General features: G+C 46.8%; 1 protein-coding gene across 3 annotated transcripts in view; it reads left to right on the top strand.

Annotated features, from left to right (window-relative positions):
- The first annotated feature begins 366 nt into the window (after positions 1–366).
- LOC138246115 (trichohyalin-like) overlaps positions 367–16,575 on the top strand; it is a 156,459-nt gene continuing 140,250 nt past the window's right edge. For all 3 annotated transcript variants that reach the window (XM_069200564.1, XM_069200486.1, XM_069200402.1), the window contains exon 1: positions 367–804. In XM_069200564.1, coding sequence (XP_069056665.1) covers positions 716–804 — 89 coding nt within the window. In that variant the 5' untranslated portion in view covers positions 367–715. The remainder of the gene's footprint in view (positions 805–16,575) is intronic.

Below are 16,575 nucleotides of genomic sequence, written 5' to 3'. Positions count from 1 at the left end.
GGGTGCACACAGCGGGCCCTCATGGCCACCATCTTGGGAGTATGGAAGGGAACCATAGAGTCTGGGACGCTCACACGCTTCGGCGCCCCTTCCCGGCCACCGTTTTAGCCGTATGGAATGGAACCATAGAGTCTTGAAGGCTCACACGCATCGGTGACATCGGCAGCCGCCATTTTGGGAGTATGGAACGTAACCATAGTCTGGGACCTTCACACGAGCAGCGCACCTTATCAGCCGCCATTTTAGGCGTATGGAATGGAACCGTAGAGTCTTGAAGGCTCACACGCAGCTGCGCCTCTCGGCGGCCGCCATATTGGAAGTATAGAACGGAACCATAGAGTCTGGGACGCTCACCCGCGTCGGCGCCCCTTCCCAGCCGCCGTTTTAGGTGTATGGAATGGAACCATAAAGTCTTGAAGGCTCACACGCAGCTGCGCCTCTCGGCGGCCGCCATCTTGAAAGTATGGAACGGAACCATAGAGTCTGGGACGCTCACACGCACAGCGCCCCTTCCCGGCCGCCATTTTAGGTGTATGAACGGAATCGTAGAGTCTGACGCGCGCACGCACGCAGCGGCGCCCCTTCCCGGCCGCCATCTTGGGTGTACGCAGCCTGAGAGCTACACCGGGCGCGCATCGTCCGCCCTTCCCGCCGGCCATCTTAGGTGTGTGCAGCCCCGGCAGGCGGTGCCGGTGGCTCCCGGTCCCGGCCCAGCATGCCCCGGTACTGCGTGGCGCTCAAGTGCTCCACCTACCACCGCTTCTCGTCGGTGGACAGCCTGGGGCGGCCCATCACCTTCCACAAGTGAGTGCGGGCGGCGGGGCCCCGGTGGGGTGGGGGAGGGGGCGCAGGGTCCCGGCCAGGCCGAGCCCGGGGAGCGCCGTCCAATCAGCAGCGCGCGCGCGCCTCATCTGCATAATGTATGCCGCGGAATTTGCATATCCCAGGGCCCCTCCATGGGCAGGTGGAGTGATGTCCAGGAGGCAGCTGCAGCTCACTCCAAGGGTATCTCACTCCTTTTCTATGATACAGATTAACTCACTCATGGCAAACGGGGACAGCTCATTAACATAATGTGTTCACCTCATTACTATAATTTATTCAAGAGTTATTGTCTTTCAAACAATCCAAAACGTACTCATGCCTCTTTTATATAACATTCTGTCACCCACAACGTAATGCATTTGTTTATTTAGTTTAACATCTCATTAACATAATGTATGCCTAGCAATTTGCATATTCCAGGGCTCTTCCAGGAGCAGGTGAAGTGATGTCCTGTAGGCAGCTGCAGCTCACCCCTTCTTTCAAATACATAATCTTTTCTATGATGCAGAGTAACTCACTCATGGGAAACGGGGGCAGCTCATTAACATAATGTATTCACCTCATTACTATAATTTATTAAAGCGTTATTAACTTTCAAACAATCCAATAATTACTGATGCCTTTTTATATAACATTGTGTCACCCACATCATAATGCATTTGTTTATTTTGTTTAACATCTCATTAACATAATGTGTGCCGAGGAATTAGCATATTCCAGGGCCCTTCCAGGGGCAGGTGAAGTGATGTCCTGTAGGCAGCTGCAGCTCACTTCTCTCAAATACATCATCTCTTCCATGATGCAGAGTAACTCACTCATGGGAAACGGGGGCAGCTCATTAACATAATGTATTCACGTCATTACTATAATTTATTAAAGAGTTATTATCTTTCAAACAATCCAATAATTACTGATGCCTTTTATATAACATTGTGCCACCCACATCATAATGCATTTGTTTAGTAGTTTAACATCTCATTAACATAATGTGTGCCGAGGAATTTGCATATTCCTGGGCCCTTCCAGGGGCAGGTGAAGTGATGTCCAGGTGGCTGTTGCAGCTCACTCCAAGTGCATCTCACTCCTTCACTTAAAAACATCAACTCTTCTATGATGCACAGTAACTCCTCCACCATGGCAAGTGCTGGCAGCTCATTAACTTAATGTATTCACCTCATTACTATAATTTATTGAAGATCCATTTACTTTCACACAATCCAGAAATTACTGATGCCTCTTTCATGTACCATTTTGCCACCCAAAAACATAATGAATTTTAACATTTATTTTAATATCTCATTTGCATAGTGTATGTCATATTTGCATAACCCAGGGCCCCTCATTTGGCAGATGACGTGATGTCCAGGAGGCAGCTGCCGCTCACTCCAAGTGGATCTCACTCCTTCACTCAAAAACATCAACTCATAATTAATGCAGAGTAACTCACTAATGACGAGTGGTGGCAGCTCATTAACCTAATGTATTCACCTATTTACTATAATTTATTCGAGATCCATTTACTTTCACACAATCCAATAATTACTGATGCCTCTTTTATATAACGTTTTGTCACCCAGAACATAATGCATTTTTTTACTTGTTTTAAGATGGTATTTACATAATTTCTCCATTAGCATAATGTAGTCGCAGACATCTGCAAATAGCATTTGTGTAACAATGTACCTTATTTTCATGTACTTTATGCAGCTCCACTCACTTAATGTATATCTTATCCTTCCCCACGTACACACATTAACTATTTTATATAATGCAGAGAAACGCACTTATGCTATTGTAGGAAGTTGGCTCTGTATGCACTATTTCAAAGTAAGGAATAGTATGCACAGAGTCCAAGGGTTCCCCTTAGAGGTAAGATAGTGGCAAAAAGAGATAATACTAATGCTCTATTTTGTGGTAGTGTGGTCGAGCAGTAGGCTTATCAAAGGAGTAGTGTTAAGCATTTGTTGTACATACACAAGCAATAAATGAGGAACACACACTCAAAGACAATTCCAGGCCAATAGGTTTTTGTATAGAAAAATATATTTTCTTAGTTTATTTTAAGAACCACAGGTTCAAGATTTACATGTAATACTTCAATTGAAAGTTATTGCAGGTAGGTACTTTAGGAACTTTGAATTAGCAAAATAGCATATACAGTTTTCACATAAATCACATATAGCTATTTTAAAACTAGACACTGCAATTTTCAACAGTTCCTGGGGGGAGTAAGAGTTTGTTAGTTTTTGCAGGTAAGGTAACCACCTATGGGGTTCAAGTTTGGGTCCAAGGTAGCCCACCGTTGGGGGTTCAGAGCAACCCCAAAGTCACCACACCAGCAGCTCAGGGCCGGTCAGGTGCAGAGGTCAAAGTGGTGCCCAAAACGCATAGGATTCAATGGAGAAGGGGGTGCCCCGGTTCCAGTCTGCCAGCAGGTAAGTACCCGCGTCTTCGGAGGGCAGACCAGGGGGGTTTTGTAGGGCACCGGGGGGGACACAAGTCCACACAGAAAGTACACCCTCAGCAGCACGGGGGCGGCCGGGTGCAGTGTGCAAACACGCATCGGGTTTGTAATTGAAATCAATGGGAGACCAAGGGGTCTCTTCAGCGATGCAGGCAGGCAAGGGGGTGGCTCCCCGGGGTAGCCACCACCTGGGCAAGGGAGAGGGCCTCTTGGGGGTCAGTCCTGCACTGGAGTTTGGATCCTTCAGGTGCTGGGGGCTGCGGGTGCAGTGTCCCTACCAGGCGTCGGGTTGTTAGAAGCAGGCAGTCGCGGTCAGGGGGAGCCTCGGGATTCCCTCTGCAGGCGTCGCTGTAGGGGCTCAGGGGGGGCAACTCTGGCTACTCACGGTCTCGCAGTCACCGGGGAGTCCTCCCTGAAATGTTTGTTCTCCACAAGTTGAGCCGGGGGCGTCGGGTGCAGAGTGGCAAGTCTCACGCTTCCGGCGGGAAACGCAAGTTGTTTTAAAGTTGCTCCTTTGTTACAAAGTTGCAGTTTTGGGTGAACAGAGCCGCTGTCCTCGGGAGTTCTTGGTCCTTCTAAATGCAGGGCAGTCCTCTGGGGATTCAGAGGTCACTGGTCCCTGGGGAGAGCGTTGCTGGAGCAGTGTCTTTAGAAGTGGGAAGACAGGCCGGTAGAGCTGTGTATTTGCTCTGGGCACACTGTTGATCCCACTTGGAGACTAGCCATTCCAGTGTTAGCTGGAGTGGAGTTAGAAGTGGTACTTTTCTTTGGACAGGCCTTGTCTCCAGTTTGGTGTACAGGCTGATTACAGCTACGACACCAGGCCTTTTTGGGATCAAGGTTTTTACCCTTGTACCCAAAATTGTTTTGTGAAGAGGCCCTGGGCCCACCCTCCTGTGCAGGTTTTTGGGGGTCTGTAGAAGACTCTTTACTATTTTTACCTTTGGATGTCTCAACACTCTTCCCCTGGGGAGGCTTTGTGACCCCTTTCTTTTGGTCACCCCCTGTGGCGTCGGGTGCAGAGTGGCAAGTCTCACACTTCCAGCGGGAAACGCAAAAGTTGCTCCTTTGTTACAAAGTTGCAGTCTTGGGTGAACAGAGCCGCTGTCCTCGGGAGTTCTTGGTCCTTCTAGATGCAGGGCAGTCCTCTGAGGATTCAGAGGTCGCTGGTCCCTGGGGAGAGCGTCGCTGGAGCAGTGTCTTTAGAAGTGGGGAGACAGGCCGGTAGAGCTGGGGCCAAAGCAGTTGGTGTCTCCGTCTTCTCTGCAGGGTTTTTCAGCTTAGCAGTCCTCTTCTTCTTAGGTTGCAGGAGTCTGAGTTCCTAGGTTCTGGGGAGCCCTTAAATACTAAATTTAAGGGCGTGTTTAGGTCTGGGGGTTAGTAGCCAATGGCTACTAGCCCTGAGGGTGGGTACACCCTCTTTGTGCCTCCTCCCTGAGGGGAGGGGGGCACATCCCTAATCCTAATGGGGGAATCCTCCATCTGCAAGATGGAGGATTTCTAAAAGTTAGTCACCTCAGCTCAGGGCACCTTAGGGGCTGTCCTGACTGGCCAGTGACTCCTCCTTGTTTTTCTCATTATCTCCCCCGGCCTTGCCGCCAAAAGTGGGGCCGTGGTCGGAGGGGGCGGGCAACTCCACTAGCTGGAGTGCCCTGTGGTGCTGTAACAAAGGGGGTGAGCCTTTGAGGCTCACCGCCAGGTGTTACAGTTCCTGCAGGGGGAGGTGTGAAGCACCTCCACCCAGTACAGGGTTTGTTACTAGCCACAGAGTGACAAAGGCATTCTCCCCATGTGGCCAGCAACATGTCTGGTGTGTGGCAGGCTGCTAGAACTAGTCAGCCTACATGGATATTCAGTTAAGGTTTCAGGGGGCACCTCTAAGGTGCCCTCTGGGGTGTATGTTACAATAAAATGTACACTGGCATCAGTGTGCATTTATTGTGCTGAGAAGTTTGATACCAAACTTCACAGTTTTCAGTGTAGCCATTATGGTGCTGTGGAGTTCGTGCATGACAGACTCCCAGACCATATACTCTTACGGCTACCCTGCACTTACAATGTCTAAGGTTTTGCTTAGACACTGTAGGGGCACAGTGCTCATGCACTTGTGCCCTAACCTATGGTATAGTGCACCCTGCCTTAGGGCTGTAAGGCCTGCTAGAGGGGTGACTTATCTATACTTCATAGGCAGTGTGAGGTTGGCATGGCACCCTGAGGGGAGTGCCATGTCGACTTACTCGTTTTGTCCTCACCAGCACACACAAGCTGGCAAGCAGTGTGTCTGTGCTGAGTGAGGGGTGCCCAGGGTGGCATAAGACATGCTGCAGCCCTTAGAGACCTTCCCTGGCATCAGGGCCCTTGGTACCAGGGTTACCAGTTACAAGGGACTTACCTGGATGCCAGGGTGTGGCAATTGTGGAAACAAAAGTACAGGTTAGGGAAAGAACACTGGTGCTGGGGCCTGGTTAGCAGGCCTCAGCACACTTTCAAATCAAAACTTAGCATCAGCAAAGGCAAAAAGTCAGGGGGTAATCATGCCAAGGAGGCATTTCCTTACAGCTATGTTCTGGCATCTCATTATTAACTTAATATGTTCACCTCATTACTATGAATATTCAAGATCCATTTTCTTTCACACAATCCTATATTTACAGATGCCTCTTTTATATACCATTTTGCCACCTAGAAACATAATACATTTTTAAACTTATTTTAGCATCTCATTTTTACGATGCATAATTCCCTGATTATCATAATATAGTCTACTATATCTAGCATTAAGCATTCACGTAAGAATGCACAACCTGTCAAGTTTCCCAGGTCCTAGGTGCTCTAGTCCAGAATTTTTATTGGAATTCTGGGACTTGTAGTCTTGTTTATCGTGTTATAAAACATTACTTCAAATCCCAGAATTCAAAGAAAAGAAAACCTGGACTGGAGCAGCACATCGCGCATGGACCTGGGAAACTTGGTAGCTTTGTTCTCATCCTGATAATAGTTTGTGTACTACTCCGCAGCTCAAGCAACCTGTTACCTGTGGTGATTAGAGGAGTGTTGACAATGCCTGCTGAGGTGAGTTCTAGCTTCCTGAGCCGGGGCACTGTATTATTGCATGTGCTGGTGCCATCCAAATGGTCTCAGATTCAACTGTCTGGGAGGATTGTCGGAAATAGCTAGAGTTTTTTTGTGGATTTTATCTGTATATCATGTGTGATATAGTTAGGTGTTGAAGGTAGTTAAAAACTAACATTTGAAAAAGTCCCTGAAATTCACCAGTTACAGTTAATTAGACTGACTATAACGTGCAGCCTTGCCATGCACTGTGTATGACCTCACATGTTACATCATGCATCACATGTTTAATGACATTTTGGATCACATCTTAAATAACGTAATTTATGATATCACTGATGGCATCATACAGTCATTGGGACACCGTTCGTGGACTTTAAGTAATAATTCAGCACACTAGACTAGTTGTCAGTTTTCTTTCTCCTTAATAGGATTGCCCCTTACAGACTTCACATGACCTTTAATTTTAAGTCAAGAGGTTGACAGGTAAACATTTTCAACTGTAAATGCACCTCTCAGACCCTATGGCTACTGCCCAGTAATGTAGTAAAATACACTGCACACATTCCTGAGATGGCCATAATGACATACAATCTTAAAGGCATGCTTGCAACGCCAGTAATGTAACCAACCACATCTAAGTGTGACACCTTACAGTCTCCATTGCTCAGCCATCTGCACTATCTCAAAACATTCAGTGATGTTCTGTAAATAAACATGTACATTTTATAGAAATTGTCCATACCACTGTATTACAGCTATTTAACCGTGACAAATGCCTACACTTGCCTCGAAAAACAAAACAAATGTTACAATACCTGCAGGTCTAGTGACCTGAATAATCAACTCAACCTAACTGTAATGCGCTTGACCCATAAACTGGTCTCACATTTCTTTTCTTGCTGCACATTATTTGAATAAGCTTCTTTAGTGATGGCAGTAAGGGTGCACGTTTTCACGCAAGGCTTCTGACTTGATTTTATTTATTAGTGGGCTATGGTAAAGTACTATTTGTGTGTCATTGTCTCAGGAAGTTAGTTTTAGATATTTTCATGGTTTGCAGAGAACTAGATGTATATAAATATGGCATGAGTATTTATGGGGTGCACGTACGCGTTTCATAACAGGTAGCACGTTACTCTGTGGGGGACCCAGTTAGTGTTTAGTTATGCATAAGGCTTATACATTGTCATGACATTTCCTTCAGTTTAATGCCTTAAGTAATATTATTCTCAGTCATGTACTGTATTGCTATGGGATGCTTCACACTGCTAGTAACATGTTTTACACATAGGGATACCTCTGGTTCTACTACATGTAATCTATTTGTCTCTCACAGTATTTCATGCGGTTGTTGGGGGAATGTATTTGCTAATAAAAGCAGAGTATGGGATTGTGTTCAGCTTTACAACTGAGCTATTCAAAGTTTAGGGTTATTTTGTTGGAGTTCATGCTTAATCTAATATCACATACATGGAGGGGATATATAATTTAATATCTGTAGGAGGCTGGACTGGCTTGTAGTGAGTACCAAGGGGTACTTGCACCTTGCACCAGGCCCAGTTATCCCTTATTAGTGTATAGGGTGTCTAGCAGCTTAGGCTGATAGATAATGGTAGCTTAGCAGAGCAGCTTAGGCTGAACTAGGAGACGTGTGAAGCTACTACAGTACCACTTAGTGTCATATGCACAATATCATAAGAAAACACAATACACAGTTATACTAAAAATAAAGGTACTTTATTTTTATGACAATATGCCAAAGTATCTTAGAGTGTACCCTCAGTGAGAGGATAGGAAATATACACAAGATATATATACACAATAGCAAAAATATGCAGTATAGTCTTAGAAAACAGTGCAAACAATGTATAGTTACAATAGGATGCAATGGGGAAACATAGGGATAGGGGCAACACAAACCATATACTCCAAAAGTGGAATGCGAACCACGAATGGACCCCAAACCTATGTGACCTTGTAGAGGGTCGCTGGGACTATTAGAAAATAGTGAGAGTTAGAAAAATAACCCTCCCCAAGACCCTGAAAAGTGAGTGCAAAGTGCACTAAAGTTCCCCTAAGGACAAAGTAGTCGTGTTAGAGGAATAATGCAGGAAAGACACAAACCAGCAATGCAACAACTGTGGATTTCCAATCTAGGGTACCTGTGGAACAAGGGGACCAAGTCCAAAAGTCACAAGCAAGTCGGAGATGGGCAGATGCCCAGGAAATGCCAGCTGCGGGTGCAAAGAAGCTTCGACTGGACAGAAGAAGCTGAGGTTTCTGCAGGAACGAAAAGGGCTAGAGACTTCCCCTTTGGTGGACGGATCCCTCTCGCCTTGGAGAGTCGTGCAGAAGTGTTTTCCCGCCGGAAGGACGCCAACAAGCCTTGCTACACGCAAATCGTGCGTTTGGCGTTTTTGGACGCTGCTGGGGCCCAGGAGGGACCAGGAGGTCGCAAATTGGACCTGCAGAGAGAGGGGACGTCGAGCAAGACAAAGAGCCCTCACTAAAGCAGGTAGCACCCGGAGAAGTGCCAGAAACAGGCACTACGAGGATGCGTGAAACGGTGCTCGCCGAAGTTGCACAAAGGAGTCCCACGTCGCCGGAGACCAACTTAGAAAGTCGTGCAATGCAGGTTAGAGTGCCGTGGACCCAGGCTTGGCTGTGCACAAAGGATTTCCGCCGGAAGTGCACAGGGGCCGGAGTAGCTGCAAAGTCGCGGTTCCCAGCAATGCAGCCCAGCGAGGTGAGGCAAGGACTTACCTCCACCAAACTTGGGCTGAAGAGTCACTGGACTGTGGGGGTCACTTGGACAGAGTCGCTGGATTCGAGGGACCTCGCTCGTCGTGCTGAGAGGAGACCCAAGGGACCGGTAATGCAGCTTTTTGGTGCCTGCGGTTGCAGGGGGAAGATTCCGTCGACCCACGGGAGATTTCTTTGGAGCTTCTGGTGCAGAGAGGAGGCAGGCTACCCCCACAGCATGCACAAGCAGGAAAACAGTCGAGAAGGCGGCATGATCAGCGTTACAGAGTTGCAGTAGTCGTCTTTGCTACTATGTTGCAGGTTTGCAGGCTTCCAGCGCGGTCAGCGGTCGTTTCCTTATCAGAAGGTGAAGAGGGAGATGCAGAGGAACTCGGATGAGCTCTTGCATTCGTTATCTAAAGTTTCCCCAGAGACAGAGACCCTAAATAGCCAGAAAAGAGGGTTTGGCTACCTAGGAGAGAGGAAAGGCTACTAACACCTGAAGGAGCCTATCAGCAGGAGCCTCTGACGTCACCTGGTGGCACTGGCCACTCAGAGCAGTCCAGTGGTCCAGCAGCACCTCTGTTTCCAAGATGGCAGAGGTCTGGAGCACACTGGAGGAGCTCTGGACACCTCCCAGGGGAGGTGCAGGTCAAGGGAGTGGTCACTCCCCTTTCCTTTGTCCAGTTTCGCGCCAGAGCAGGGGCTAAGGGGTCCCTGAACCGGTGTAGACTGGCTTATGCAGAATTGGGCACATCTGTGCCCAACAAAGCATTTCCAGAGGCTGGGGGAGGCTACTCCTCCCCTGCCTTCACACCATTTTCCAAAGGGAGAGGGTGTCACACCCTCTCTCAGAGGAAGTTCTTTGTTCTGCCATCCTGGGCCAGGCCTGGCTGGACCCCAGGAGGGCAGCTGCCTGTCTGAGGGGTTGGCAGCAGCAGCAGCTGCAGTGAAACCCCAGGAAGGGCAGTCTGGCAGTACCAGGGTCTGTGCTACAGACCACTGGGATCATGGAATTGTACCAACAATGCCAGGATGGCATAGAGGGGGCAATTCCATGATCCTAGACATGTTACATGGCCATATTCGGAGTTACCATGGTGAAGCTACATATAGGTAGTGACCTATATGTAGTGCACACGTGTAATGGTGTCCCCGCACTCACAAAGTTCAGTGAATTGGCTCTGAACAATGTGGGGGCACCTTGGCTAGTGCCAGGGTGCCCTCACACTAAGTAACTTTGCACCTAACCTTTACCAGGTAAAGGTTAGACATATAGGTGACTTATAAGTTACTTAAGTGCAGTGTAAAATGGCTGTGAAATAACGTGGACGTTATTTCACTCAGGCTGCAGTGGCAGGCCTGTGTAAGAATTGTCAGAGCTCCCTATGGGTGGCAAAAGAAATGCTGCAGCCCATAGGGATCTCCTGGAACCCCAATACCCTGGGTACCTCAGTACCATATACTAGGGAATTATAAGGGTGTTCCAGTAAGCCAATGTAAATTGGTAAAAATGGTCACTAGCCTGTCAGTGACAATTTGGAAAGAAATGAGAGAGCATAACCACTGAGGTTCTGATTAGCAGAGCCTCAGTGAGACAGTTAGTCACTACACAGGTAACACATTCAGGCACACTTATGAGCACTGGGGCCCTGGGTTACCAGGGTCCCAGTGACACATACAATTAAAACAACATATATACAGTGAAAAATGGGGGTAACATGCCAGGCAAGATGGTACTTTCCTACAATATCACATACAGGGACTAGATTATTAACTATCACATAAATGCAGGGGATATATAATTTAATATCATATACACAGAACACATTACTTTATATCACATATATGCATGGGATATATTATTTATAAATTGTATTTGTTTAGCGTTTACTACCCCTGAAGACGTCGATTTAATATCACATGCATGCAGGGGATACATTATTTAATATCACACGCATGCAGGGGATACATTATTTAATATCACACGCATGCAGGGGATACATTATTTAATATCACACGCATGCAGGGGATACATTATTTAATATCACACGCATGCAAGGGATACATTATTTAATATCACACGCATGCAGGGGATACATTATTTAATATCACACGCATGCAGGGGATACATTATTTAATATCACACGCATGCAGGGGATACATTATTTAATATCACAAGCATGCAGGGGATACATTATTTAATATCACACGCATGCAGGGGATACATTATTTAATATCACAAGCATGCAGGGGATACATTATTTAATATCACACGCATGCACGGGATACATTATTTAATATCACACACATGCAGGGGATACATTATTGAATATCACATGCATGCAGGGATACATTATTGAATATCACATGCATGCAGGGGATACATTATTTAATATCACACGCATGCAGGGGATACACTATTTAATATCACAAGCATGCAGGGGATACATTATTTAATATCACACACATGCAGGGGATACATTATTTAGTATCACATGCATGCAGGGATACATTATTGAATATCACACGCATGCAGGGGATACATTATTTAATATCACACGCATGCAGGGGATACACTATTTAATATCACACGCATGCAGGGGATACATTATTTAGTATCACACGCATGCAGGGATACATTATTTAATATGACATGCATGCAGGGGATACATTATTTAATATGACATGCATGCAGGGGATACATTATTTAATATCACACGCATGCAGGGGATACATTATTTAATATCACACGCATGCAGGGGATACATTATTTAATATCACAAGCATGCAGGGGATACATTATTTAATATCACACGCATGCAGGGGATACATTATTTAATATCACACACATGCAGGGGATACATTATTTAGTATCACATGCATGCAGGGATACATTATTGAATATCACATGCATGCAGGGGATACATTATTTAATATCACACGCATGCAGGGGATACACTATTTAATATCACAAGCATGCAGGGGATACATTATTTAATATCACACACATGCAGGGGATACATTATTTAGTATCACATGCATGCAGGGATACATTATTTAATATCACACGCATGCAGGGGATACATTATTTAATATCACACACATGCAGGGGATACATTATTTAATATCACACGCATGCAGGTGATACATTTTTTAATATCACACACATGCAGGGATACATTATTTAATACCACACACATGTAGGGGATACATTATTTAATATCACACACATGCAGGGATACATTATTTAATATCACACACTTGCAGGGGATACATTTCAGGGATACATTATTTAATATTGCACACATGGAGGGATACATTATTTAATATCGCACACATTCTGGGGATACATTATTTAATATCACACACATGCAGAGGATACATTATTTAATATCAAACACATGGAGGGGATACATTATTTAATATCACATGCATGCAGGGGTACATTATTTAATATACGTATGCAGGGGATGCATTATTTAATATCACACACATGCAGGGGATATATTATTTAATGCTACATGCATGCAGGGGATACATTATTTGTTATCACATACATGCAGGGATACATTTTTTAATATCACACATGTGCAGCGGATACATTATTTAATATCACATACGTGCATGGATACATACATGCAGGGATACATTATTTATTATCACTCGCATGCAAAGGATACATTATTTAATATATCACACATGCAGGGGATACATTATTTAATATCACTCACATGCAGGGGATGCATTATTTAATATCACACACATGCACAGGATGCATTATTTAATATCACATGCATGCAGGGATACATTATTTAATATCACACACATGCAAGGGACACATTATTTATTATCACATACTACATGCAAGGAAGTGCTGGCAAATGAGTATCAGGCTCAGGGGAAATGGGCCGACCTCTGGGGAATCAAGCAAACGAGGGGGGGGGGGGAATGGGCAGAACCTGCAGAGGAATGGGCACATGTGGAATTGTGGGCAGACTTAAGGAAGGTTGGGTGGACTTGAGAAAAGCAGGCAGGTGGAGGAGAAAGCAGGAAAAGGAATCTGCAGACTTGGGGTAGAATGGGTAGACTGAGTCAAGAGTAACTAGACCTTGTGGGGGGGGGGTTAAGGGCAGATAGATTAAAGTGGACACCTGGAGAGGAATTGGGCAGCTGAGAGGCAAGTAGGAAAACTCCAGGGAGTGTGGGAATTGGGGAAAGCGGACAAGGTAGAAGTAAACTTGTCAGACGTAGGAGAGAATGGGCAGAAAGTGGGTTAAGTAAAAGTGGCCATGCTTGTGGGGGGCAGACTTAGGGGAAGCCGACAGTGGGTGTGTGTGAGAAAGTAGCCTCTTTCTATTCTAGCCTTGTTACCCCCACTTTTGGCCTGTTTGTGAGTATATGTCAGGGTGTTTTCACTGTCTCACTGGGATCCTGCTAGCCAGGGCCCATTGCTCATAGTGAAAACCCTATGTTGTCAGTATGTTTGTTATGTGTCACTGGGACCCTGCTAGCCAGGACCCCAGTGCTCATAAGTTTGTGGCCTATATGTGTTCCCTGTGTGATGCCTAACTGTCTCACTGAGGCTCTGCTAACCAGAACCTCAGTGGTTATGCTCTCTCTGCTTTCCAAATTTGTCACTAACAGGCTAGTGACCAATTTTACCAATTTACATTGGCATACTGGTACACCCATATAATTCCCTAGTATATGGTACTGAGGTACCCAGGGTATTGGGGTTCCAGGAGATCCCTATGGGCTGCAGCATTTCTTTTGCCACCCATAGGGAGCTCTTCAATTCTTACACAGGCCTGCCAGTGCAACCTGAGTGAAATAACGTCCACGTTAGTTCACAGCCATTTACCACTGCACTTAAGTAACTTATAAGTCACCTATATGTCTAACCTTCACCCGGTGAAGGTTGGGTGCAAAGTTACTTAGGGCCTGATTACAACTTTGGAGGAGGTGTTAATCTGTCCCAAATGTGACGGATATACCACCAGCCGTATTACGAGTTCCATAGGATATAATGGACTCGTAATACGGCTGGTGGTATATCCGTCACTTTACCGTCACTTTTGGGACGGATTAACACCTCCTCCAAAGTTGTAATCAGGCCCTTAATGTGTGGGCACCCTGGCACTAGCCAAGGTGCCCCCACATTGTTCAGGGCAAATTCCCCGGACTTTGAGTGCAGGGACACCATTACACGCGTGCACTGTACATAGGTCACTACCTATGTACAGTTTCACAATGGTAACTCCGAACATGGCCATGTAACATGTCTAAGATCATGGAATTGTCCCCCCAATGCCATTCTGGCATTGGGGGGACAATTCCATGATCCCCCGGGTCTCTAGCACAGAACCCGGGTACTGCCAAACTGCCTTTCCGGGGTTTCCACTGCAGCTGCTGCTGCTGCCAACCCCTCAGACAGGTTTCTGCCCTCCTGGGGTCCAGGCAGCCCTGGCCCAGGAAGGCAGAACAAAGGACTTCCTCTGAGAGAGGGTGTAACACCCTCTCCCTTTGGAAATAGGTGTGATGGCTGGGGAGGAGTAGCCTCCCCCAGCCTCTGGAAATGCTTTGATCGGCACAGATGGTGCCCATCTCTGCATAAGCCAGTCTACACCGGTTCAGGGGACCCCTTAGCCCTGCTCTGGCGCGAAACTGGACAAAGGAAAGGGGAGTGACCACTCCCCTGACCTGCACCTCCCAGGGGAGGTGCCCAGACCTCCTCCAGTGTGTCCCAGACCTCTGCCATCTTGGAAACAGAGGTGTTTGTGGCACACTGGACTGCTCTGAGTGGCCAGTGCCAGCAGGTGACGTCAGAGGCTCCTTCTGATGGGCTCTTACCTCTCTTGGTAGCCAATCGTCCTTCCTAGGTAGCCAAACCTCCTTTTCTGACTATTTAGGGTCTCTGCTTTGGGGATCTCACCAGATAACTAATGCAAGAGCTCACCAGAGTTCCTCTGCATCTCCCTCTTCACCTTCTGCCAAAGGATTGACCGCTGACTGCTCAGGGCGCCTGCAAACGCGCAACAAAGTAGCCAGACGACTACTAGCAATCTTGTATCGCTTCATCCTGCCGGCTTTCTCGACTGTTTCCAGGTGGTGCATGCTCTGGGGGTAGTCTGCCTCCTCTCAGCACCAGGAGCTCTGAAGAAATCTTCCATGGGTCGACAGAATCTTCCCCCTGCAACCGCAGGCAACAAAAGACTGCGTCACCGGTCCTCTGGGTCCCCTCTCAGCACGTCGAGCGTGGTCGCTGGAACTCAGCAACTCTGTCCAAGTGACTCCCACAGTCCAGTGACTCTTCAGTCCAAGTTTGGTGAAGGTAAGTCCTTGCCTCCCCACGCTAGACTGCATTGCTGGGTACCGCGTGATTTGCAGCTGCTCCGGCTCCTGTGCACTCTTCCAGGATTTCCTTCGTGCACAGCCAAGCCTGGGTTCCCACACTCTAACCTGCAGTGCACAACCTTCTGACTTGTCCTCCGTCGTCGTGGGACTCCCTTTTGTGACTTCGCATGGACTCCGGTTCACTCTTCTTCCAAGTGCCTGTTCAGATACTTCTGTTGGTGCTGCCTACTTCTGTGAGGCTCCCCGACTTGCTGGGCGCCCCCGCTGTCTCTTCATCCAAGTGGCGACATCCTGGTCCCTCCTGGGCCACAGCAGCATCCAAAAACCCTAACCGCGACCCTTGCAGCTAGCAAGGCTTGTTTGCGGTCTTTCTGCGTGGGAACACCTCTGAAAGCTTCTTCACGACGTGGGACATCCATCCTCCAAAGGGGAAGTTCCTAGTCCTCTTCGTTCTTGCAGAACACCAAGCTTCTTCCACCCGGTGGCAGCTTCCCTGCACCCTCAGCTGGCATTTCCTGGGCTTCTGCCCACTCTCGACACTGTCGCGACTATTGGACTTGGTCCCCTTGTCTTACAGGTACTCAGGTCCAGAAATTCACTGTTGTTGCATTGCTGGTGTTTGTTCTTCCTGCAGAATCCCCCTATCACGACATCTATGCTCTATGGGGGTAGTAGGTGCACTTTACACCTACCTTTCAGGGTCTTGTGGTGGGCTATTTTTCTAACCCTCAATGTTTTCTTACAGTCCCAGCAACCCTCTACAAGCTCACATAGGTTTGGGGTCCATTCGTGGTTCGCATTCCACTTTTGGAGTATATGGTTTGTGTTGCCCCTATACCTATGTGCTCCTATTGCAATCTACTGTAACTTTACACTGCTTGCATTACTTTTCTTGCTATTACCTGCATAATTTTGGTTTGTGTACATATATCTTGTGTATATAACTTATCCTCATACTGAGGGTACTGACTGAGATACTTTTGGCATATTGTCATAAAAATAAAGTACCTTTATTTTTAGTATATCTGTGTATTGTGTTTTCTTATGATATTGTGCATATGACACCAGTGGTATAGTGGGAGCTTTACATGTCTCCTAGTTCAGCCTAAGCT

The sequence above is a fragment of the Pleurodeles waltl genome, chromosome 1_1 (assembly GCF_031143425.1).
Source record: "Pleurodeles waltl isolate 20211129_DDA chromosome 1_1, aPleWal1.hap1.20221129, whole genome shotgun sequence".
Lineage (NCBI taxonomy): Eukaryota > Metazoa > Chordata > Amphibia > Caudata > Salamandridae > Pleurodeles > Pleurodeles waltl.
This window is presented reverse-complemented; position numbering and strand designations above follow the sequence as displayed.